This window comes from Phoenix dactylifera, unplaced genomic scaffold (assembly GCF_009389715.1).
Source record: "Phoenix dactylifera cultivar Barhee BC4 unplaced genomic scaffold, palm_55x_up_171113_PBpolish2nd_filt_p 000761F, whole genome shotgun sequence".
NCBI lineage: Eukaryota > Viridiplantae > Streptophyta > Magnoliopsida > Arecales > Arecaceae > Phoenix > Phoenix dactylifera.
Window position 1 is genome coordinate 36518 of NW_024068132.1, and position 26302 is coordinate 62819.

A 26302-nucleotide genomic window follows, 5' to 3' on the forward strand; every position below is an offset into this window, starting at 1 on the left:
ACTTAAGTTGGATCACGCTTTAAAGAAAAATTCAGCCACGTTATTAAGTTGGATCACCAAATTTTGGATTGAAATGTTTGCTTGAAATTGAGTTCAATAAGTGATTTATCCAACTGTTCAACTGGCTAGATCTAGATTAAATTGCATAACCCTTGGTATTTAAAAAAATAATATGAAGAAATTATAGTAGGTTCAACCATTTTTGCCAATTTGTTTCTTGGTCTAATATAGTATGGATGTGTATCAAACATTGACATGTACGGGATGCTCAATATAGCTGTGCACCTTAGGTATCTTGCTGTGTGATGTGTTAGCCTATTCATTGGAGCTAACTTGGCTCTAAGGATCAACTAGAGGTAATCTTGTTCGAACCAGCATTTGGCATATGCAAACACATGTCATTGTTTGTTCTATAGCTAATTTTAGATTTGTTAATGTAAAAATGTGCATAGGCATATGTAAAGATCATAATTATATTTCTCTTTTATCTGATGGAGATATACATGTTTTTTTTTTTAATTTTGTCAAAAAAAGAGCTTTGCAAATCATTTGTCAGGAATGTTAAAAGGATTATCCATATCAAACATTTGAAGAAACATGTTCAAATGTTTAGAACATAAAAGAGAAGAGAGGTGCCACCACTGGACTATGGCCTTGTTCTCTCGGACGATATACAAGTTTGAGAGAGAAAAGAAAATGATACTAGTAAAGCTTATAAATGACTCTCTTTTTTAGTTTCCACATATTTCAAAGAAGGGAGAGTATGGTTTAGTTCCCCACCCCCACAAAAGAAAAGAAGGAAGAGAGAGAGGGAGACTATGGCAAAACAAACAACATAAAAAGGGAGAATGATGACTCTGAAGCAACCATGTAGTCAGACAACAGGAGAGGAGTTTATGTTATACAAAAGCCTATACATCGACCATGGTGCATCTTTTGGGTGTTATCAAGCTAGACATGTTGGTGCTAATTAAGCGTACTAGTTTTTGCTATACCTATCAATGAATCTAACTAAATGAAGAAAAAGTGATGAAACTAAAATCTAGTCAATTTGGGTTTTCCGCTATTCATAGTCAAGCTTGAATAGGCATAACTAGGGTTGGTGCATTCTAGTGCAACATAGAATCTAATAAGAAAAGATTTTTTCCCCCAAAAGTGAAAGTTGAGAAATTAATTTCAAAGCAAAATATTGACTTTTATATATTTTATATTTAAATTGAGGAATCGAAAGTTGGATTTAGTTCTCCTCACTTGAAAAAAATATATTCAAATTTAAGTCTCACTCAATCTATAAAATTGATTCTTATTTCATGTTTGTGTTTATATCTCTAAATAAAATTATTTATTAAATTTTATTATTTTTCCTCTTTAAAATATTTTAATATAATTTTTATTTTGCACATACAACCTATTAATTCAGTGAATAAAATAAAATAAATTAAAGGAATAATTTTCTTTTCAGAAAAAATACCCCAACAATGTTATCTAATTAATGGCCCAATCCTTACCGCCATGTAATAAATCTATCATGCATTTTTTTGTTACTAAAAATGTATTGTGCAGGCCCCTATACCAAATAATGTAAAAACTATATAAATTTTGGTTTTGAAAGATAAGGTACAACCATTTTACGTAGACACATGGTAGGACAAACACATACATGAGCATATGAGCACACGTGCACAATATATGTATATTCACATAGATATGTACCAATGGTGCATACATGCATAGTTGCATACACATAAGCAATCGTACATATGCTCGTACAGACGTATGCAAATAGTTTTCTATTTTAAGAAAAGAATCTTCGTGTATTATTTTTAATCTATTTAAGAAAAATTATCCCACCGACATGTTAAGCTGGGAACAACTAATAATTAAAAAAAAAAAAAGACGCGCCCGGATGCCTACTTGCACTAACTTGTAGATTCTCTCTCGATCTCGCCCGCAGGCAAGCGGCCGCGTTTGAAGCACTTCAAAACGTTGAAACATCACACACCACAACCACTCCCTCCCTTCTGTCGCGTGGACTTATCCATCTCTCTTCCACCAAGAAACCAATCAAAATCCTGCGTCAAATTCCTCCATGACCACCAACCATTCGCCCTTGTCGCCTTGTATGACTTCTTTTCTATATGAGCTCGACCTCGATCTGCGCTCCCAACAACCCCACCAAACCTTAATTTTCTACTTGCCTTGGCTCCAAAGCTTGCATTAAATCTTTCATATCGATTTGACACTGGAAGCTTCTTTCTCTGACCGTTTGCAGCTACTGCTTTGCTCGCTTAGTTTGCGATTCAGATATGTATTCTCTGACTTTTTTCGTTCTATTTTGTTTCCATCGAGAAAGGTTCGACGCAAGGATATCGAGGTGAAGCTGCTATTCTTTATCGTCGGCGGTGGTGGAATTTGCGAGCCAGTAACTCATTGTGATATTCTCGCTGGATTTGGTTGCATTTTTCAACATACCGTTTGACTAGCAAAACGAGATCATCAGCTTCCTTCTTTTGATGTTGAAACTTTTCTGTGGTATGTAAATTATGGAAGGAGCCCATGCATTACGAGCACAGCAACGTAAATGATTTAGCTTCGTCTCTTGATGCAACTGGATGGGGGTCAAGAACTCATGGGAGTCATGGAGCGGAAATCAGCGGCCCCATGAATTGCATCGTCATTTTACGAATCACGGATTCGTTTGATTCTGCTTGAAGCCATGTTGGACTATTCTATCTCCATATGTTAGTTTTCTGAAAACGTCGGGGCTAAATTAACTAGTTTACACTAGAGCAGGTTTATGGAAGGAGGACATGTCGCTGCACCAGATCCACAACCACCGCCAACATCTTTATCTCTGCAAATGTCAATGCCACAGCCCCAATACAAAAAAGATATTTTTTAAAATATCGCACTACTCCACATAAATTAAATGTGATAGTTCAGAATTCAAAAAAAATACTAATTAAATCAAACAATAATAGTAGAAAAAATATTGGAGAGATAAAAATAAATTTGTTCAAAAAAAATAAAACAAATTAAATCAAGCAAGTATAGTAAAAAATTGGAGAGATAAAAATAGATTTATTTTAAAAAAATAAAGACTAAAATAATGAGTACAGTTTCTCTAACTATGTAGCTTCAAGCCTTTTCTAGAGGCCTCTCTCCTTCTCTCAAAGATACAATTTTCTTCTACCACAATTCATGTATTCTTTTTTCCTCCTAACAAGACTACACTCTCTCTTCCACTAAATGATGAAAACATTATTTTTTTCATACTAAAAAGACAAAAATATCACTATTATACTTTCACTAAAAAATAAACTCAAATATATTGAGCTTGAGACTCAACCTGAATTAAAATAGACTAGAATCCTAAATTTATTATAATTAATGACCAATTAAATAAATTCTAATAAGAATAGGACTTGGCAGTGAATCTCAATACTCCTCTTTATTGTCAAGTCCACGCCAATAATATTAGACTTATCGATATCATCAAATATCACAATACCCATTGCTATATATTATTATCGTAGTAATATCAATATGCAATGACTTGTCAAATGAATAATTAAATAATGTTCCTTTTTTATCTACTTGAATAATAACTCTTTTACTGGCTCATCCTCTTTTATATATGTATTGAAGTCGACGATGTTCTGCAACACTTTCTCTTAGTATTGGTTGTGCGATCATTATGCCGAGGCTCCATTGAGCATCCAACTTCTGCTAATGAACATCAAGTTGCCGATTGCGATCATTACTCACCATAGCATTGGCCATTCTATGCAAATAAGTAAAATCAACAACAAAACTTTGGCCACATTCAAATATCTCCAATTGAACAACTCTATACTAGACAGCTCTTTCATTTTAGGGATAATGAGATCGATATATAATTTATTTTGCATTAGTACAATCGCATATATCTGCTTGTAGTTACCTCCTTCTAATCATGAAATCAAATCCTCATGCATAAAATCTTCTAATTGTCCAAACTCCAAATTAGTTTCAAAATTAGTTAGTGCACCAAAACCATTGTTGAATACCAAAACACAATATAAATCATCTATACCAAGCATATCTTCTTATTACTTGATCTCTAAAACTACTTCATAATTAATTGACTCTTCGTCTGTGTTTCTATCTAATTCTCCAAAAGAAACATCCATGTCTTGGATAGCATGAGCACAACATTCTTTTGCATGATTTGACTCCTCAATAAAGATCACTATGATTGGATCAATCGTAGCATCCTTTGATTCTTCTGATTAATTTCAGAATCAATTGGTTCTTCAATCATGATCTCTTCTAAATTTGATACAATATCCGTATGATCAAACTTCTTTTGTTCCAGATTTTCTTCTAAATTTGGTTGATTCTAGAGTTGATCAACCTTACCATGCTTTAAGTTTCAGAACTTGATCAAATCTCTAAGTAATCAAACTTTTCCTACTTCAAATCTTCATTTTTAAACTAATGTTGCTCTTCTTTCAGATTTTTGGAGAAACCTAAAATCAAAATCCACTCTTCATGTAACTTTTTTTTTTAGAATATCTTAATTTCTCATTGCTAGATTTTGAGTGGAGAGATGCAATATCATATACTTTTTTTTTGACTCCTATACATCCTAGATATGGAGATAATTAATTCTATCCATCATAACTTGGATAATCCACATCACCTTTTAAGATTATAGATTTCTCTTTTTTTTTCAACCTCATTATTAAGAGTATATATTTCATCATATCTGACTCTCCCAAGATATCCCACAAATATTGTCCCAACAATTATGATTTAATAAAAGACTTTCAAATTGGAGAATAAGTATAATTCAACTTATTAAGATAAGTCATTGAAGCAAAAGCAACCATGTCGATGTTGGTGAAGTTGGCCACCATGATCCGAATATCGAATTATCTTCAAAACCATCAACAATCAAGTCGTTACTCCAAAAATTATGCTTCCGATAACTCATTGAAGCCTCACACCTCTTGGCCACACTCCAACCTTGTTTTGATATCATGTAGCATAACATTGATGTACATTACATGTGTCGACCTAGGATCTAAAATGAACACCAATTGAATCTAGCAATAGTAGTGAGAGAAAAAAATTGGAGAGACAAAAATATATTTATTCAAAAGAAATGAATGCCTGAAAATCCTCAAATCTCTCCAAGATGCCTCTCTCGCTCTATCAAAGATATCTCACAAAGATCTCCCTTTACCACAATTCACAAAGATCTCCCTCTCTTACTAAAACCATACTCTCTTCCAGTAAAAGATAGAAACATTATTATCTTCTACTGAAATTTAAAAATATCACTATCCTTCTTCAGCTAAAAAATAAACTCAAATATATTGAGCTTGAGACTCAACTTAACCTAATATGGACTTGAATCCTAAATATTGGAACTAACAACCAACTAAACAAATTCTAATGAAATTGTGACTTAGCTATGAATCTCAACATGTTCAAGATTCCATCGAAGCACTCATATACATTTAGGATATTTATGATAGATTCCTTAAATGTACATCTACGAAGGTGGATCTTCTAAAAGAAATGGAGGATAAAAATTGAAGTCCAAGAAAGCCCAGGTTTGAGCTAAACTTGAGTCAATGGTAGTGATTGTTTTGATTTGTCCAAGGTAGAGACACCTCAATTTGATAGGAAATTGAAGCAGAGAAGTGCAGGAAAAGAGTATCGTTCAAGTGTTAAACATTTTGATTATGATATAAATAACTAAAAATATCTAGAAAATTTAAATACTTTATTTTAGATATTTCTAGCCTATGCATTAAGGGGGTAAAAAAATAGAGAGTTTTAATAGCTTGATATAATCTAAAGCATTAAAATCTATTGAATTTTGATCTACACTTTTGTCAAAATGCATGAATTATATCCAAAATATTGATTTTCAATTTATCTGTCCTATAATATAATTTAACTCACCAGCACAATGAGTATTCTCCATTTTTATACCCACTTGTTAAATAGGTAAATAGTGGAATATATGGCTTTTGATTTTATTGTTTCTCATGTAGATCATTATCAATGATATAGATCTCTAATTTAAACAACCCATTATTAATTTTAATTTGTTAAATCTTTTTTGAAAAATAAAAATTTCGTTGTTCAATATTAACCTAATTCAATCCTCCAGAATATACAAGAAATCAAATTCTCGTTCAATTAAGAAACATCATAGCTTTTGATAATCTATTCACATCATAATTTAAATTATCTATTAGTCGAACTAGTGACCTAAATGACCAATTCCTTAGCAACTTATGTATCCCTTACAGTCTGCATAGTAAATTTTGTTCATATCCCTGCAATTGCATAAGTGAAATTAATTTTATCATTAAATTCTCTAAAATATAATTTGTACCGGAATTCATAGGCTTATACCCATATTTGGACAAACATATGGATATAAGTAATATCTGACTTGTGCCTGTACCCGTTTACAATAAATATAAATATCCTTAATATTCGATCTATATCCGTGTCGATTTAGAACTAATATAGATATTAATTTTAGCACCTATTTAATACTTATATTATTATATATATTTATAAAAAATATAAATATAAATATACCAGTGCTCGTTTGTCATGTCAGTTTTCAGACCCACCTAACATTCGTTGCTTTCAAGTCATGCAAGCGCTTGGATTTTGCTTTGTTTGACGTGGCAAGAGAAAGGTTTCTCGAGTGAAACAAAGTAGAGGATGGACTTTGGCTAGTGCGTTATCTTGACCAACATTGATTCACTGCATAGCCTTAGTACATGATTGATCCGTGGATTGACTCCGGGTACTGCTCGACCCCAAGGTGCTACCGCCCATCTTTTTCGGGTCGACACGTCTCTCCCGTCCCTAGACCTACGTGTCGACGCTGCTCTCGATTTCTAAAGCTACACAGTTTGCGTTGTTGACTTGTTTAGCCTAACGAAGGGCTGGTGGGATCGCCCATTGCCGTAAAAATCAATGGGGAAAGTAATAAAGCAATGCTTACTCAAGAAAAACCACTAAAAAAAGTTATCTTTCACCAAACAGTTTGCTTCATTAGATGACACGCTTCACGGTGTCAATTCAAAGGGAGCAACGAGGATAAGCCACACCAGTTGAATGATTTTTGAGTAAGATATATATAATTTTTGGGTAAGTAGTGGTATTTTTGGGTTAAGCTTTTCCTTCCTTTTTTTTCTTTCTTTTTTCTTTTTTTTAAATGGTATTTTATTTCATATACTTCTAACATGGGTACAGTCTGACATATAAAAAAAATTAAATAAAATAAAAAATGTGGGATGCAAAGTGATATTATTAACCACGGGAAGCTTCGGACTGCCGATACGTAGCTCACAAGTGTCAAAGAAAGATTTGCTGACTATATCACAGAGTCGTAGTCAAATTACAGGACAGCACTTCTGGTTCAAAAACACGGCTCCTGGCCCGAGTTTTTCTGTATAAAACCTGGAGCTTATCTTCTAACTTGCTTATCTTCCGCGTTCTTCCTCCCCAAATAAATTAATCCAGTTCATTTCCTCTCACCGTACATTAAATTGGGATAAAATCCATGCGACGTGTTATCTAATCAAGTACGTAGATCTTAGCAAAGAAGAAAAAATATAGCATTGTCAATTAGGAAAAAAAAAACAGAAAAATCTGTCTCCCGAACAATGCCAGCCTCTGCGCGAGTACTTGTGCAGCCAAGAATGAGGACTGGAAATAACCTAGGTACAAGAAAATTATTGAAATAATTGCAAATTGTATCCACGATCAATCTGTTTTTCGTAATATGATTTTAGTATGCCTTCTTAAGGATGAAAAATAAATTGAAAGTCTATTGAGGTGTAAACAGTGCCTAACCAAAACCTATATTTGCAAATGATCGTCGAACACCAAGCGAAAGGTGATAGAGTATACAAATGATTGACAGTCATGTAGCTAAAGTTCGAGGTGAGGCAGGACTAAATCAATGTTATCTGATTACCTTTATACGGGGTATGGATGTAGCCACTTAGTCTACAAGGAAGAAAAAGAACAAGAAAACAACGACTAAATTATCTGGTTATAGAAATTATATATAGCCGGATAAAAGTCAGGGCACCTAGAGAGGAAGCTCTTGATCGAAGGGTTGAACTAATCTAGAAGCTTAAGCTGGTTGGTCTCTCAAGATATTTAGACACATTACATGTTAAAGATAATTCATAGTTAAAGATATTTCATATTTTCTCTTCATCAGTGAACACTTGCATGCTTACCAATTTTGGGGATTGGCTAAGATTTTTGAGACCTTGAAAAAAAAATTATAGTAAACTGGTCAAGTTGGATTTAGGCAGCAAATACTATGGTAGAAATCTTGGGTAGAACAGGGGTGACGACCACTCACTGACCTCTTTGAGTAAGCATGCATGGCAGTGAAGTCAAGCTATATATCTCTTTACCCGAGACGCAAGACTATATCCACGCACCATCTCATTTCGACAAACCCATTCAAATTAGCCACATTAAAGCTCATTCCATTTAATAAAACCGTTTCTCATGCAATTTTCATTATACGATCTTGTTCTTGTTTCAGCTGCTGCTACCGCACTTATCATGTTTAAACTTTCAAGTAGAACTTCTACTTACATTGTTATTAATATAACTTTACCTTAAATGAAATGAAGAGAAAGATTGTTTAAAGCTTGTTTCTTTGAGACATATTGTAGGCAATATCAGGCTGTTGGGTTGACTTTGCTCTTGCTGCAGAAGATGAAGAGTTTGTCTGCACCATAACAATATGTGAGAAAAGAAACTAAGCAAATACTGATGGATAATTCCCATCTTTGCATTAAAGAAATATGGTAGTCAAGGAAATCCATAATTTCATTTCCGTAAAAGTAACGCCACTTTATTTAGGAACAGAAGCCCTTCGTTTATTTATCACAACGGGAAACTAGTTCCCGAACCTTTAGTCATTACAAACTACTCTAACACACGCTTATATTATTAAAAGAAAATTACAAAGACACACGAAGAGGAGAAGCAGAAAGAACACGTAGGGCTTCATGCAGCTGTTGTTGCTCTATGATTCAAGGGTGACCGTGCCCCCCACCACTCCCATACCCGGATCCGTAGCCTGAACCGTAGCCCGACCCAGAGCCAGAACCACGACCTCCACCGCCGCCGCCTCCGCCACCCCTTCCATACCCTCCTCCATGAGCACCGCCTCCCTCACCGTATCCAGCCCCCCCGCCGGACCCATATCCTGACCCACTCCCGCGTCCATTCCCACCGCCGGAGCCGCCGCCACCACCACCACCCCCGCCTCTTCCGTATCCTCCGCCACTGGCCCCCGATCCACCTCCTTCACCATAACCAGATCCGGAACCATAGCCGGACCCGGAGCCATTCCCAGAACCGCCACCTCCACCGCCGCCACGGCCCCCGCCCCCGCCCCCGCCCCGAGCTGCCTCAGAGAGAGCAATGCTTAACATAACTACGAAGGCAAGAGCGACAAGCTTAGTGCAAGCCATGGCTGTCAAAGGAGAGCCAATGAGGATTGAGTTGTGTGTTTTTTTTTTTTGCTAAAGGATTGAGTTGTGTGTTCGAAGGGAAGATAGCATGGGTATTTATAGCGTAGCTTGGGTGGCTCTCGGGGCATGCAAGCGGGCTCATTCTACTTTATTTACGCGGCGAGAACGAGGTTTCCAGTGTGAAACCAGGGAAAATCTTATTGGCTAGTGGGTTGCCTTGACCAACGTTACCGCGATCTTTCACTAATTCTAACTTTAACATACGATCGAGACGTGGTTTGATTTCATGTATTTTTCTCGGACCAAGGTGCTGCCACCTATCTTTTCCACTCTTGCCTACGCGTCGGCCAGGCTTAAAGTTACCATCTTTATAATTTTACCTAACCTTTTTGAAGGTTGGCAGGCTTGAATTGTCCATTCTGGTAAGGATACATAACAACAGGAGATATAAAATAATAAGTATGATGGTTGCTAGATCATGGTTAATGTAATTTAGCCTGCCACTGTAGTGCATGGTCCAGACCCAAATAAGCCCAACAGAACAAACTATTTAACCGGTACAAATAAAGCTTACTAAAAACTACCCCCAGTCCATTTTGGAACCCAACTCCATCAGATTATACAGCCTTTTTGGATGCCAAGGTTGAATTTTGAATGGCTTTCTTAGTGTCTTTTTCATTGTAAATTTCTCTTGAATTACTTAGGTAGTTGGTAGTCATGTAGGATTTGTAATTCTTTTAAAAATGCATAGAGCTGACTTGCTCCATCCTATACTAGTCGCATAATTAAAATTGTAGCATTTGAATTTAATAATTTCAGAGAATCTAGTCTTTAAATTTGAAGTTCCTCTTTAAAATTTCTTCCTCCTACTTCCTTGATAAATTCCTTTGTACGCAAAAAGAGTTTATCGAGGTTTCGCTTTTACCACCTAACCACGAATTTGACATTCAATACCCTAGCTAGTTTTATGTCAATAATGCCAAGAATAGATAGCACTCTGTTGAAACACCATGCGCCATTTGCAATTTGTGATCTGCCACCAGTTTGATGTTGAGAATATTAGATAGGAGCAAAGTGGAAACTGAATTGAACTAGTTTCACAATTTCGTCCAATTGGCGCTAATGGGTTGGAATCACATAACCAAATCGATCGAATATAATTACTCGCTCATTGTGAAATGGTGCTAGCGAGCAAGCTAGATATTGTTCTGCCGTAATGTTGTTTCAAATATGATAAGGTTAATGTTATGGCTTAGTAAGGGCCAAATCAATCTATACTTGGGTCGCCCTTCTATAGGATATGGACGTAGCGTATTAGTTCAAGATGATTCTCCATCAAAGACATTTTCTTAAAAGAAAAAGTAAAAACATAACAATGGCTCAACTAAATTATTTAGTTTTAGAATAAATTTTACCACCAAATTCCAAAAGGAAACTCAAATTTCCTGAAAGCAAACTCTCTATTGAAGGATTGGGATAATTCTACAAGATTGAAAAGGTTGGTGTGCACGAACATTAATTGGGATTTCAATGACCCTAGGATTTATGTGTTGATTCCTTAAAAGTGATAGAGCAAACGTACATTTTCAAAAAATAATGCCAGGAAAGATGAAGAACATAGAAAATCATGAACATAGAGATGTACAGCTTTGTTTCACCATATTTAGCTAATCACAGATATTTTAGATCTTTTCTCCAACAAAAAAAAAAAAAAGAAATAGCAAATCATCTTAGTTATACCCAACGTCGTAAGTATCATAAGAAATACTTTTTCTCTGCAGGCATTGCTCGATTTATTCGGTCCTTTAAAAATCTGCATACTTTTCAGATGAGGGAACACTTATGCTTAGAGTAGCAGATCAAAGGGCATCATAAGATTTGGAGTTGTTTTCCCTCTTTGATTCACTACAAAAGAAAGAATATCTTCCGGCGGTTTTTTTGGTCTCTACCGACGCTTTTAAGCGTCGGCGAATTTCCAGCCCACGCACCTCAAAGCGTGGGTCAGACGTCAGGCAGGTGGGTGTGGGTCCGGTTTTTGCCGACGCTAAGAGAAAGCGTCGGCAAAAACTGGGCTTTCCCGACGCTAAAAAAAGCGTGGCTAAAAGAGTCAAAGCCGACGCTTATAAGCGTCGCTAAAAGGTCAGTTTTGAACGACGCCTTTTAGCGACGCTTAAAAGCGTCGCTAAAAGAGTCAAAGCCAACGCTTATAAGCGTCGGCGTTAGCCACCTGTTTTTTTTTAAAAAAACAGAGTAGCACTAATTGCCTTAGCCTCTGCTGCCGAGGCTTCAACCAAATATTCCACACCTTTGCTCAGTCTCCTGCACCAAAATCAGGCATCCAAATCTGGAAACCCTGCTGTTGGCAAAACTGGAGGTGGGCTTGGAGTAGCGGTGGGGACGGCGAAGGGGGATTTCCCGCTACCTTCGGATCTCGGACGATTTCGGCCCCGGTGCCGGTGTCATTCTACTGTTGGGTTGGCGGTGGCGGATCGAAGGTGGAGGCAGGGGAGGCTTCGGTTCGGACCGGAACCTGCTGCTGCAGCGGCGCCGGATTTGGGGAATGAACGGCTGCCATCGGGTGATGAACCGGAGCCGGTGCCGGAGTGGAGATCTTGGCTGAGTCAGATCGGGCGTCGAGAGAGGCCGTGTGGAGGGTAGCGTTGTGGTACCAGATGCGGAAGTGGATGGACATGGCCTTGGAGGAGGGGATGATGGAGTACCTGCTGCGTTCCTGAACGACCTCAAATCCCCATTCAATCACAATCAACCCCTCTTCATCAAAAACTAACGACCTCGTTCTCCTCCAAAGAAATCAATAATGATTCACGTAATTTAAATCCAATAGCCAATTTTCTTTCAAGTGATACACGATCCAAGATTTCGACAATCAAACCCCAAAACAACAAAAAAGGCCAAAGAAATCCACGCCAGAGAAAGTGGCAACGAAAAAAATCCAAGAAAAAAAAAAGAGAAATGGATAATCTTACTTGCATCAGAGACAGTGTAGTTGACGATCGACGCCTTCCAGAAAGGCTGCAAGAAGGCGAGGCCGATACGCTTGAAGACCTCCTTAGGGTTCCCAGAGGCCAGACAGAGAGGAGAGGAGAAGGAGAGGAAGAAAAGGGAAGAAAGAGAGGGGCTTGTCCGTTTTGGTACAACGAACCTAGGCCCTGTGAGCTCGGACAATTTATATTGAGTTTCGGCAACGGGGTATGATACTCCGGCCGGTGGATTTAGCAATCGTGCGACCGTGACATTACGAAAGCGATGTACGGTGTGTGGAGAGGGAGTGTTTTTGGTTGCACGCCACGTGGTGACCTTATCGTTCACGGCGAACGATTACAAGTTATCCCGAGGGCATCAATCGAGAGGGTTGGAAAGGATTTGGCCTACGCCGACGCTTATAAGCGTCGTCGTAGGTCCCGCTTACACCGACGCTTAAAAAGCGTCGTCAATTTTAAAGATGTACCGACGCTTTTAAAAAGCGTCGGTAAAAAAGTGTCGGGAAATCTACCTTTTCCTGTAGTGATTACTCCCTAAACAAGATAATGGGTTGTAGCTAGAGAAGTTACGATGATTTTTTTTTCTCTTTCTTCTGTTTCTCCTTTTTCTTCCCACTTGTGCATTCATTCGTTGATCTAATAAATTGGGGAAAGTGACTGACTTCCTCCTTACTTCCAATTTGTTAATTTTATTTTTTGATGCAAATGAAAAAAATATAGTTGTTAATTTTTATTAAAAAATACATTTGAAACGAGTAGCGAGATAGATCAATAGATAATTCAATAACCATAAAATATAGTAATGATTTCAAAAATAAACTATGTATATTGGACATAGCATGTTACAACTGTCACAACTTAGGACTTCACTCAAAAAGGCTTGTCGGAAGGTATTATTTAGATTCCTTCACTACAGCAAAATTGAAAAAAGCTGACTCATCAATGCCGATGCTAGGGAGTTGCATCGTTAAATTTGTCTCCCGCGCCAAATTTTGCCGACGCTAATAATGAGCGTCGGTAATCTAAAAGAACAGACGATCCTAAAAACGTCGACAACGGCCTCAGCTAAGACAATGCTTTTGAGTGTCGGGAGCCGGCCTGTGACGACGGTTTTAAGTGACGTCATTGTCCTCCGGCCTAAGACGATGCTTATAAGCGTCGTCGAAGGCCAACTCCCTAGCTCAAACCCAGTGCTCGACCCCGATGCTTTTCTCCTCTTCGGCGCTTTCACTACTAGAAAAGTGGGTTTTACCGACGCTTTTTTGCCGACACTTGTCACAAGCATCGGCAATTTTTGGTCTAGCACCACAATTTGGCGACGCTTTAAAAAGCGTCGGCAATAGACGACACTTCCTGGGCTAAAGCGTCGTCGATAAATTAAAAAAGGCCGACGCTTTTGAAAGCGTCGTCGGAGGCCTTTTTGAAATGACGACGCTATTTAGCGTCGTCAGAAGCCGACCATTTAGCGTCGTCGAAAAATAAAAAAAGGCCGACGCTTTTGAAACGTCGTCGGAAGCCTTTTTGAAATGACGACGCTATTTAGCGTTGTCAGAGGCCGCACCCCCTCCCCTCCTCTCTTCATTGCTCTTTCTCGATCTCTTCATTGCTCTTTCTCGATCTCTTCATTGCCCTTCCTCCCTTCCTCTCCTCTCGGGATAATAGAACTAATTAGGTCCTCGATTTAGCCCCACATCGGCGGATCAACAAATGGTGGTGGGGAATTAGGAGGTTCTCGCAGAACCTCGATCGGTGGAGCTCGCCGTTCACGCCCGTCGTGAGCACCCTCTTCGCCACTTGGCTCGCGGTGTTCTTCACGGTGTTCTTCAAGTTCTCCTCCAGATGCCTTAAATCAATGGCTTGGCAGATTACTACCAAGTAGGTGGAGGACATGAGCTTCAGGATCTCCACCGCCTCTTGCGTCTTCCTTGTAGAGATCAAGCCCAGGGAGTTGACGTCCTAGTTGTGCTGCTCTGCACTCAGGACGTGGCTGGTGACCGGGTTCCCAAGGAATTGGAGCTAGGCTGCCATCGCTATCTCCGCACCCTTGAAGCCATAGTCCAAGCTCGGGTTCCGGCCGCCGGAGAGATTGGATGGCAGCCCGTTGTTGTAGAAATCGTTGACGAGCTCGGAGAAATGGGCGAACATGAGCTTCCCGATGGTGGCGATCGCCAAGCGGGTGTTGTCCATGGAGACGCCGACGGGAGTACCCTGGAAGTTGCCTCCATCGCCGACATCTCGTGGCTCCTCTGCGTCTCCACCGCTGCGGCCAACGACGACTAGCTCAACAGGCAGCCGCCCATCGCCCACAACGAGCCCATCCTCTTCCTCATCTGGGGTCACATCGCCACCCTCCACACGTGCTTTTTAGCATTGCTAAGTAAAAAATACACTTAAACGCCGACGCTTTAAAGCGCAGCTAATGTCGACACTTAAAAGCATCCATTTTAGCGACGCTTTTTGAAAGCGTCGGCAAATATTTTTCCCACTCTTACATAGCCGACGTTTTGGCGACGCTTAGAAAAGCGTTAGGAAGAAATGTGCCGACTCTCATAAGCGTCGGTAAAAATCTTAAAAAGCGTCGCCAAAGCTTCTTTTTGTTGTAGTGTTTGCAGCTCTAACCTCTGTTTTCCTCCTCTCCATTGCCAAGACCTCTTCCTTGTTTTTAGTCCCACTTTGTTTGTGTTTTTGATGTGGGACTGCTGGAATAGTAGATGGTTCGGGTGGTGCTGCTAGAGCTGACGGAGGAGAGCGGCTCCTCGGAGGCCTCCATCTCTCGCTTCATCCAGTTCAGCTACACTTGGCTCCCTCTCGGCCGTCGTGGGAGACCGCCTAAGAGGAAAAAGGCCGCCACCTCTGGCTCCGCCGTCGGGTGCCCTATGTTCTTTCTTGGACAAGACCAAAGACGATGCTTATAAGCGTCGTCGGAGGCCAAGACCTAAGATGATACTTATAAGTGTCGTCAGAGGCCAACTCCCCAGCTTAAACCTAGTGCCTGACCTCGACGCTTTTCTCCTCTCCGGCGCTTAGCAGCTCTAGCCCCCGTTTTCCTCCTTGTTATTGCCAAGACCTCTTCCTTATTTTTAGTCTCACATCGTTTGTGTTCTTGATGTGGGATTACTGGAATAGTAGATGTTTCTGGTGGCACTGCGAGAGTTGGCGGAGGAGGGCGGCTTCTCGGAGGCCTCAATCTCCCGCTACATCCAGTCCAGCTATATTTGGCTCCCTCCCAGCTACCATGGAAGGCCACCTAATAAAAGATTCCACATTGGCTAAACTCGTTTCAGAGCCTGGGTATATGAGGCGGATATCTTCAAATCCTGCAGACGCATTTTGGGTGGAAAACAAAATCGAAAAAAGGTCTAACTGATACATGCGCGCGCGTGCGGGCCCCAGAACCGAACAATATCGGGCAGGGGAGCCCCGTGTTCCCCCATCATATGGCCCCCACGTAGGCATTGGGTGTCTTACGTACTAAGCGCAGGCGGGAGCATAACATTTAATATCAGAGCCGAGGATGGCTCTAGTCCGGGGGGGTAAATGAAAGATACCACATCGGCTAGACTTGTTTCAGAGCATGGGCATATGAGGTGAGTATCTCCAAATCCTGCAGACGCGTTTTGGATGGAAAACAAAATCGGAAAAGGGTCAGAGCGGCATGTTTGTGCGCGTGCGGGCCCTAGAACTGGACAATATCTGGCAGGGGAGCCTCGTGTTCCCGCCTCATGTAGCCCCCACATGAGCACTGGGTGCCTCACGTACCCCGCGCAGGTAGGGGCGTGACACCTAAGAGGAAAAAGGCAGCCACCTCTGCCTGCGCCGCCGGATGCCTTATGCTTCCTCCTTGGCCAACAAGCCCAGCTCATGTAATGGATTCGAGCGCATTGCCGCCGCCGCCGCCGCTGCCACACCGGGCTGGGGAAGGGGCAAGCAGGAAATGTAATTTGAGAGATGGGTTAGCTAGTGAGTGTAAGGCCAGAAATGTGTATGGTTGGGAGGCGGCAAAGAGAAATCCTGATGAGGAATCTAACTAAAATAGGAAGCATATATGGGTTTCTGTCGATCCTTATTAGCGTCAGCAAACTTGAAAACGGACCGACGATAATAAGCAACGGCCGAAGCCTAGATACGCCGATGCTTATAAGCGTCGGCCTATCTCCAGTTTCTGCCGACGCTTATAAGCATCAGCTTACTCCAAAATGAGCCGATGCTTATAGCTTGGGTTTATGCCAACGCTTTCAGAATGTGTCGAGAGAAAAATTTTCTACCCCCACCTGCTCGACGCTTTTGCGACGCATCTGGAAGCGTCGGCGTGAAAATTACCGACGCTTATAAGCATCTGTAAAGGCTCTAAAAAGTGTTGGAAAAGATTTTTGTTTTTGTAGTACTTGATCTTGTATAGGTACTAAAGATCTACTCACCAAATAATCGATATGAGATTAAATACTCGCTCGTAAGAGTCATTACATACTACCTCCGTTTAAGCCCTAACGTCCTCGCTAGGCTAAGGGTTCAAATTCATTCAAATCTAATCACAAGCACCACGATCGATCTGTGCACAGCCCCAATGAATCCGTGCTGCATTGCTCCTAGTCCACATAGATTATAAACCAAATCTCCTCTAATATCATTTGTTACAACTCAGGATCTCATATAAAAATGCTAGCCGGAAGGTATTATTTGAGTTTCTTGATCCTGTGTAAGTATCTAAGATTTATCCAGCGAATAACCGATGTAAGACTAAACATATGCTTGTAGTGGTCCTCACAACATCAATAAGAAAGCCTGTCACAAGAATCAATTTAAATGGCATGTCTAGAATATAATAAATCATGAAATAATATGGACATTACAAAATGCACTTTATATATTCTATCATAGATTTTTCTATTCATAATATTAGACAATATAGATCAATAGAGTTCGTGTTGGATCAAGTTTTCCAATCTCTTGATTTGAAATCAAAGTAAGTCAATTGGGTTTTTTCAACTCGAGGATGGACCCAACCAATATGTTTTAAATCCCACATCAAACTGATCGAATGAGATCAGTTCTCTGTGCTCCAACTTATTGTGCTCGACAAGGCAACCAGATCCGTTTCCATGTTGCACGAATCGCAGCATGCAAAGCTTCTTAGTGCATGGCTTGCAGCATGTGTTTTTTCTTGGTGCATGATGCACACAAAATCTTACATACTGCCGCACTCATCCAACGTTGACTCGTTTGCAAACATGAATTTGGTGTACGTACATTTAAACTATGAGTCATGAATTGCAGCAAAAAAGGCCAACAAAGTAAGCCACCCCAATTGAATGCCTTTTGTGTGATATATATATATATATATTGGGTAAGTAGTGGTATTTTTGAGTTAAGCATTTTTCAAAGTGATATTAACCACTTGAAACTTCGGACTGTGGATACGTAGCACGCAAGTGTCAGAAAAATTTGCTGACCATATCACGGAGTCGTAGTCAAATTATAGATGTTGATAGGACCGCACTTCTAGTTCAAAAACAGGGCTCTTGGCCTGAGTTTTTCTGGATAAAACCTGGAGCTTATCTTCTAAATTGCGTATCTTCCGCGTTCTTCCTCCCCAAATAAATTAATCCAGTTCATTTCCTCTAACCGTACATTAACTTTGGTATAAAATCAAGTACGTAGCTCTTAACAAAGAAGAAAAAATATAGCATTGTCAATTAGGAACAAAAGAACAGAAAAATCTTTCTCCCGAACAATGCTACCCTCCGGGTACTTGTGCAGCCAAAAATGAGGACCGGAAATAACCTAGATAAAAGAAAAATTTTGAAATAATTACAAATTGTGATCCACGATCAATCTGTTCTTCATAATATGATTTTAGTATGTCTTCTTAAGCATGAAAAATAAATTGAAAGTGTATTGAGGTGTAAACAGTGCCTAACCTCAACCTATATTTGCAAATGATCGTCGAACGCCAAGCGAATCAAGGTTATAGAGCATACAAATGATTGACAGTCACGTAGCTATAGTTCATGGTGCGGCAGGAAATCAACGCTATATCTGATTACCTTTATACGGGGTATGGATGTAGCCACTTAGTCTACAAGGAAGAAAAAGAACAGGAAAACAACGACTAAATTATTTGGTTATAGAAATTATAGCCGGAAGGAAGTGATCAGGGTCCCCAGAGAGGAAGCTCTTGATTGAAGGGATGAACTAATCTTAGAAGCTTAAGCTGGTAGGTCTCTCAAAATACAACTTACCAATTAAAGATATTTCATAGTTAAAGACATTTCATATTTTCTCTTCATCAGTGAACACTTACATGTATGCTTACCAATTTTGGATATTGTCTAAGATTCTTGAGACCTCGAAAAAAAATTTATAGAAAACTTGTCAAGTTGGATTTAGGCAGTAAATACTATGGTAGAAATCTTGGGTAGGACAGGGGTGGCGACCACTCACTGACCTCTTTGAGTAAGCATGCATGGCAGTGAAGTCAAGCTATATATCTCTTTACCCGAGACACCAGACTATATCCACGCACCATCTCATTTCGACAAACCCATTCAAATTAGCCACATTAAAGCTCATTCCATTTAATAAAACCGTTTCTCATGCAATTTTCATTATACTCTTGTTGTTGTTTCAGCTGCTGCTGCCCCACTTATCATGTTTAAATTTTCAAGTAGAACTTCTACTTACATTGTTATTAATATAACTTTACCTTAAATGAAATGAAGAGAAAGATTGTTTAAAGCTTGTTTCTTTGAGACATATTGTAGGCCATATCAGGCTGTTGGGTTGACTTTGCGCTTGCTGCAGAGGATGAAGAGATTATCTGCACCATAGCAATATGTGAGAAAAGAAACTAAGCAAATACTGATGGATAATTCCCATCTTTACATTAAAGAAATATGGTTGTCAAGGAAATCCATAATTTCATTTCCGTAAAAGTAACGCCACTTTATTTAGGAACAGAAGCCCTTCCTTTATTTATCACAACGGGAAACTAGTTCCCGAACCTTTTAGTCATTACAAACTACTCTAACACAAGCTTATATTATTAAAAGAAAATTACAAAGACACACGAAGAGGAGAAGAAGCAGAAAGAACACGTAGGGCTTCATGCAGCTGTTGTTGCTCTATGATTCAAGGGTGACCGTGCCCCCCACCACTCCCATACCCGGATCCGTAGCCTGAACCGTAGCCCGACCCAGAGCCAGAACCACGACCTCCGCCGCCGCCGCCTCCGCCACCCCTTCCATACCCTCCTCCCTGAGCACCGCCTCCCTCACCGTATCCAGCCCCCCCGCCGGACCCATATCCTGACCCACTCCCGCGTCCATTCCCGCCGCCGGAGCCGCCGCCGCCACCACCACCCCCGCCTCTTCCGTATCCTCCGCCACTGGCCCCCGATCCACCTCCTTCACCATAACCGGATCCGGAACCGTAGCCAGACCCGGAGCCATTCCCAGAACCGCCACCTCCGCCGCCGCCGCCGCCACTGCCCCCGCCCCCGCCCTGGGCTGCCTCAGAGAGAGCAATGCTTAACATAACTACGAAGGCAAGAGCGACAAGCTTAGTGCAAGCCATGGCCGTCAAAGGAGAGCCAATGAGGATTGAGTTGTGTGTTCGAAGGGAAGATAGCATGGGTATTTATAGACTAGCTTGGGTGGCTCTCGGGGCATGCAAGCGGGCTTATTCTACTTTATTTACACGGCGAGAACGAGGTTTCCGGTGTGAAACCAGGGAAAGTCTTATTGGCTAGTGGGTTGCCTTGACCAACGTTACCGCGACGTTAATATATGATCGAGAAAGTCTTATTGGCTAGGGAAATTCTAACTTTAATATATGATCGAGACGTGGATTCATTTCATGTATTTTGCTCAGAACAAGGTGCAGCCACCTATCTTTTCCACTCTTGCCTACGTGTCGACCAGGCTTAAAGTTACCGTCTTTATAAGTTTGCCTAACCTTTTTGAAGGGTTGGCAGGCTTGAATTGTCCATTCTGGTAAGAATACATAACAACAAGAGACATAAAATAATAAGTACGTTGGTTGCTAGATCATGGTTAATGGAATTTAGCTTGTCACTGTAGTGCATGGTCCAGACCCAAATAAGCCCAACAGAACAAACTATTTAACCAGTACAAGTAAAGCTTACTAAAAACTGCCCCCAGTCCATTTTGGAACCCAACTCCATCAGATTATACAGCCTTTTGAATGCCAAGGTTGAATTTTGAATGGCTTTCTTAGTGTCTTTTCCATTGTAAATTTCTCTTGAATTACTTAGGTAGCTGGTAGTCATGTTGGATTTGTAATTCTTTTGAAAATGCATAGGGTTGGGGACTTGCTCCATCTTATACTAGTCGCATAATTAAAATTGTAGCATTTGAATTTAATAATTTCAAATAATCTAGTCTTTAAATTTGAAGTTCCCCTTTTAATTTCTTCCTTCTACTTCCTTGATAAATTCCTTGTAACTTGTACGCGAAAAGAGTTTATCCAGGTTTCGTTTTTACCACCTAACCACAAATTTGACATTCGATACCCTTGCTAGATTTTATGTCAATAATGCCAAGAATAGAGAGCACTCTGTTGAAACACTATGCACTATTTGCAATTTGTGATCTGCTACCAGTTTGATGTTGAGAATATTAGATAGGAGCAAAGTGGAAACTGAATTGAACTAGTTTCAAAATTTAACCTCGTCCAATTGGCGCTAATGGCTTGGAATCACATAACCAAATGGATCGAATATAATTACTCGCTCATTGTCCAATGGTGCTAGCGAGCAAGCTAGATATTGTTCTGCCGTGATGTTGTTTCAAATATGATAAGGTTAATCTTATGGCTTAGCAAGGGCCAAATCAATCTATACTTGGGTCGCCCTTCTATAGGATATGGACGTAGGCTCACTACAAGAAAATTCATCTTTTCCAACGCTTTTTATAATCTTTACCGATGCTTATAAGCGTCGGCTGAAGTTTCCGCGATGTAAACAGAAGCATCGCAAAAGCGTCGGCGATATCGGAGTGGCAAAAGTTTTTGCCGACGCTAAGAGAAAGCATCGGCAAAAATACATTCGCCGACGCTTTAAAGCGTCGGCGTAGGCGTGCCACAACTTTTATTTACCAACGCTTTAAAGCGTCAGGATTGCTATTTTTTTTAAAAAATAAAAATACGAATGTAAATTATAAAAACACATTATAACAATATGAACCAGTATTATATTTACATTGACACAAACATTCAAATCATTCGAAATATTTAAATTGTCATATCTTAGAATTACAATGTACTTTGCAAAATAAGAAATGTATACATATCAAACTCTATAAAAACCAGTTTAGAAGGTATCAAGGATGGGATTCAGCTCCATCATCATCATCTCTATGAGCTTTTGAAGTCTCAGGAATCTGCAAAAAAAAAAAAAGGAAAAACCATATATGTAAATTAATTTATTTACTTGTTTCTCTTCTAGAGAACTCTTTGATGGAACTATTGACAGCGAGTAATCACTACCAAGTACCAACATAAGAGATGCAAGTCAGAATAATTAACAGTAAATATATGATTAAAAAACAAATAAAAAGGCTTTACTATCTCAAATTAGTGCTCTTTATTGCATAAAATAAAAATCTACGAATAGGAAAAATAACAATGAAAAATTGAAAAATGAAGCATCTTAAATAGCTGACCTGTCCATCTGCTATTATAAGAAGAACATGATATTGGCCACCACTATTCTCTACAATGCCGATGGCTGTTTCAATTATTGGTGCAAAGGATGTTGGTCCTGTCAAGAAGGTCCAGAGTCATGACCAAATAGGAACTTCACAATGATCTATATGAGGTTGACAAAAAAATAGCATGTAAGTAAGAGCATCGTACTGACCAGCTAATCGAAGATGTGGAACTAATTCTTTATATCTTTGTAGTGCTTCCTCAAAGCCATTACATGGTCGGTTCTCTGGATAAAAACTGAATACCTCATGATGCTGCAATATAGAAACAATAACAAGAATCCCCAGACAGTTTTAGAAAGGTAGCCTTGAAATTTGTATCAAAATTAAGTAGACCTTTTTCTACAAGCTAGAGCGACACTAACCATCTCCGAATCCAAAGCAAGGAATAAGATTATCCTCATCAAAAGCAGATAGAGTTCTTCCAATAATTGATAATGCCTGCTCATATGGGTTTGGAGTATGCCCAATGTCATGCAAACATCGGCGGTTGAAAGAAACTCTAATGAATCAGAAGATGAAATCGATATGCCCTTAAACCTTTGTTGTACACACCCATGATATGTCTGATAGTTCTCCATCGCTCTGCCCACAGTTTGCTTACTTTTCCCTCACCTCAATAATCTCAGCTCAGACATGCTCACCTTACATGCTTGGACTTTCTCTATTGCTCAACATTTTGAATCATACAACACGCAAACCTTGTTGCCATCTTACATATTCCCCCAGGTCTTAAGGGAAGTTTACTTGACATGACATTTTAGAAGAGTCTCTATATTGCATATCTGATTATAACTCGTACATATATCTTTAACCATCTCTCGATTGTTCTGTATACCATGTCTCATGAAACTTCTTTATCATCAGTCTTTATTGCAGTCAATGATAATGTTACTTCACTGGCATTGCTGTACATACACTAGCTGGTTCTATTAAATTTTAGACCATTATATTAACTCATCCTACTGCATAACACTATTATCAGGAAATAATATAAACAATGGTACCTCCTGTTTAGTATGATAAATTCACCTATCACCTTCAAAATAAAAGTGATGTTTAATGTTACAAAAGAGCAATAAATCTGAGGATGACGTGCACATTAAAATAAAGCTCAATAGCGTGAAGTAAAAATTTCTAGCACGTATATGAAGTACAGCCATTTGATTTGAGCATGCCATTTAGTGTCTTCTAATAGGAAAACAAACTGACATAAGGCGGACAAACAAACTGAGATCCACCAACACAATTGATAACCTTGCTATAGGTAACATTCTCATGGCAGCTCAGAAAACTTGCACTGCTGTCACCATCCATAGCTTGGACAGCATCATCCTGCAACTATACAACTACTTCTATGATATTGATAGTTCTCGGGAAAGTAGTTTACAGAAAACAACTTTTCATGCTTTCTCACACATAAAGAAATGTTTGAAAAAGACATACAAAGACATAGCACTTTGGGGAGGAAGGAGATCGACGTACCATTTTTGATGTCTCATTAGACCCAGATAGATCAGAGACGTGAGACATCTCAGCCGCAGAACAATCAGTATCACCAATAGAATCAGAATGATAGAGAATGCTAGGTCTGCAATCAGTGGTAATTTCCAATAGTTTACTTTTTTCCAGCATTTGACATGCATATTGCAAAATTTGGTATTTACATAATAGCAAAAATGGATTTGATGACTCACTTTTTTGATACTTCCAACTTTCTTAGCCTGATCTTCTCCAAAACAGATGATATCGGCTTCTAAACAAGAGGCACAGGTTTAAATGAAGCATCTCTAGTTTCTGCCTCAAAATGAAAAAGATAAAAAGAAACTTATTAGCTTTTCATCTTCATCTTACTGACTAAAAGGCACCAATGTAGATATAGTAATAAAGATACTACATTTTAGGTCTCCTGGACTTTAGGGTGAAGATCGAACTGAACAAATTGGAAAAAGAAAAGGAGAAACCGGATTGCATATACCGCGCAACAGTCTCTGAGATTCAGCATGAATTTGCTCCAGATTAGCCCTCCTCTCATGTGGAACAAAATGGAAAAGTAGGTCAACAACAAATAAAACCCAGAAATTTTTACTACCGAAATAAAAAATACATATATCAAAAACATCACCACCTTCTCAAGTCTTCTCTTCTCTCGAATAGAAGAGAACTCACCAGACTTGTTCTTCTTCTCCTTCTTCTTTTTCTTCTTCTCCGTGATATCTTCTTCCCCTTCCAAATTCAGCCGCTTCTTTGCCGATCTCTCCTTCCTCAGATCATCCATTATTTCCCCCATTCCAATTCTTCAAAAAATTAGGGTTACAGAGTCCCTGACTAGGCAAGGAGCCCTTCGCCCTTGCCTAGTCAGGGAGGGGGTTGGGGAAAAAACTCACCTGCAATAAAATGCCGGAGAGGAGGAAGGAGGAGCGGAGCTTGCCATCGGACGTCGCTCGGCACCGGAGAGTACAAGGGTCGGCCGCTCGTCGTCGGAGAGGAGGGAGGAGGAGAAGACCTTGCCGTCGGACGTCGCTTGGCGCCAGAGAGGACAAGGGTGGGCAGCTCGTCGCCGGAGAGGAGGAAGGAGGAGAGGAGCTAGGGCTTGAGATCGGGATGCAGAATGAGGAGGGGAATGGCCCACTTGTTTTTTGTTGCAAATTTGAGTTCTGACGACGCGTATACGTGTCGTCTTAGGCCAGAATCTACCACGACGCTAATTAGCGTCGTCTATGGATAATTCTAAAAGCGTCGGCATATGTTGGGGCTGGACCGAAAATCGCCGACGCTTGTAAAAGGGTCGGTAAAACCCCATTTTCTTGTAGTGCCTATTAGTTCAAGATGATTCTCCATCAAAGACATTTTCTTAAAAGAAAAAGTAAAAACATAACAATGGCTCAACTAAATTATTTAGTTTTAGAATAAATTATACCACCAAATTCCTAAAGGAAACTCAAATTTCTTGAGAGCAAACTCTCTATTGAAGGATTGGGATAATTCTACAAGCTTGAAAAGGTTGATGTGCTCGAACATTAATTGGGATTTCAATGACCCTAGGATTTATGTGTTGATTCCTTTAAAGTGATGGAGCAAACATACATTTTCAAAAAATAATGCCAGGAAAGATGAAGAACATAGAAAATCATGAACATAGAGATGTACACCTTTGTTTCACCATATTTAGCTAATCACAGTTATTTTAGATCTTTTCTCCAACAACAAAAAAAAAGAAATAGCAAATCATCTTAGTTATACCCAACGACGTCGTAAATATCATAAGAAATAGTTTTTCTCTGCAGGCATTGCTCGATTTATTCGGTCCTTTAAAAATCTGCATACTTTTTAGATGTGGGAACACTTATGCTTAGAGTAGGAGATCAAAGGGCATCATAAGATTTGGAGTTGTTTTCCCTCTTTGATTACTCCCTAAACAAGATAATGTGTTGTAGCTAGAGAAGTTACGATGTTTTTTTTCTCTTTCTTCTGTTTCTCCTTTTTCTTCCCACTTGTACATTCGTTGATCTAATAAATTGGGGAAAGTGACTGACTTCCTCCTTACTTCCAATTTGTTAATTTTATTTTTTGATGCAAATAAAAAAATAGTTGTTAATTTTTATTAAAAAATACATTTGGAACAAGTAGCGAGATAGATCAATAGATAATTCAATGACCATAAAATATAATAATGATTTCAAAAATAAACTATATATATTGGACATAGCATGTTACAATTGCTACAACCCAGGATCTCACCCAAAAAGGCTTGCCGGAAGGTATTATTTGGGTTCCTTCACTACAGCAAAATTGGAAAAAGCGGACTAATCAATGCCGACGCTAGGGAGATGCGTCGGTAAATTTGCCTCCCGCGTCAAATTTTGCCGACGCTAATAATGAGCATCGGCAATCTTAAAGAACAGACGACGCCTACAAGCGTCACCAGAGGCCTCAAGCTAAGACAACACTTTTCAGTATTAGGAGCCGGCCTGTGACAACGGTTTTAAGCGACGTTATTGTCCTCCAACCTAAGATGATGCTTATAAGCGTCATTGAAGGCCAA

General features: G+C 39.5%; 2 protein-coding genes, 1 long non-coding RNA gene and 1 pseudogene across 3 annotated transcripts; all 4 read right to left on the bottom strand.

The window, feature by feature from the left end:
* Positions 1–8856: 8856 nt before the first annotated feature.
* LOC103711168 (glycine-rich cell wall structural protein 2-like) lies at positions 8857–9609 on the bottom strand. Its single transcript, XM_017843803.3, has one exon. The coding sequence runs from the start codon at positions 9528–9530 to the stop codon at positions 9087–9089; it is 444 nt and encodes a 147-aa protein (XP_017699292.3). The 5' UTR covers positions 9531–9609; the 3' UTR covers positions 8857–9086.
* A 689-nt stretch (positions 9610–10298) lies between these two features.
* Positions 10299–15172, bottom strand: LOC113463003 (annotated as a pseudogene).
* A 4244-nt stretch (positions 15173–19416) lies between these two features.
* Positions 19417–20129, bottom strand: LOC103711224 (glycine-rich cell wall structural protein 2-like). The gene has a single exon (XM_039120245.1). It carries the CDS (start codon positions 20102–20104, stop codon positions 19661–19663), a length of 444 nt encoding a protein of 147 aa, XP_038976173.1. The 5' UTR covers positions 20105–20129; the 3' UTR covers positions 19417–19660.
* A 3639-nt stretch (positions 20130–23768) lies between these two features.
* On the bottom strand, positions 23769–24290 carry LOC113462549. Its single transcript, XR_003385107.2, has 3 exons — positions 24236–24290; positions 23955–24054; positions 23769–23848 (listed from the first exon to the last, which is right to left on the bottom strand). It is a non-coding gene; the product is annotated as an uncharacterized LOC113462549 (long non-coding RNA).
* Between the last annotated feature and the right edge of the window lie 2012 nt (positions 24291–26302).

Bases quoted from the DNA above. Each gene is read 5' to 3' on its own strand.
- LOC103711168 (XM_017843803.3), bottom strand. From the start codon at position 9,530: ATGGCTTGCACTAAGCTTGTCGCTCTTGCCTTCGTAGTTATGTTAAGC.
- LOC103711224 (XM_039120245.1), bottom strand. From the start codon at position 20,104: ATGGCTTGCACTAAGCTTGTCGCTCTTGCCTTCGTAGTTATGTTAAGC.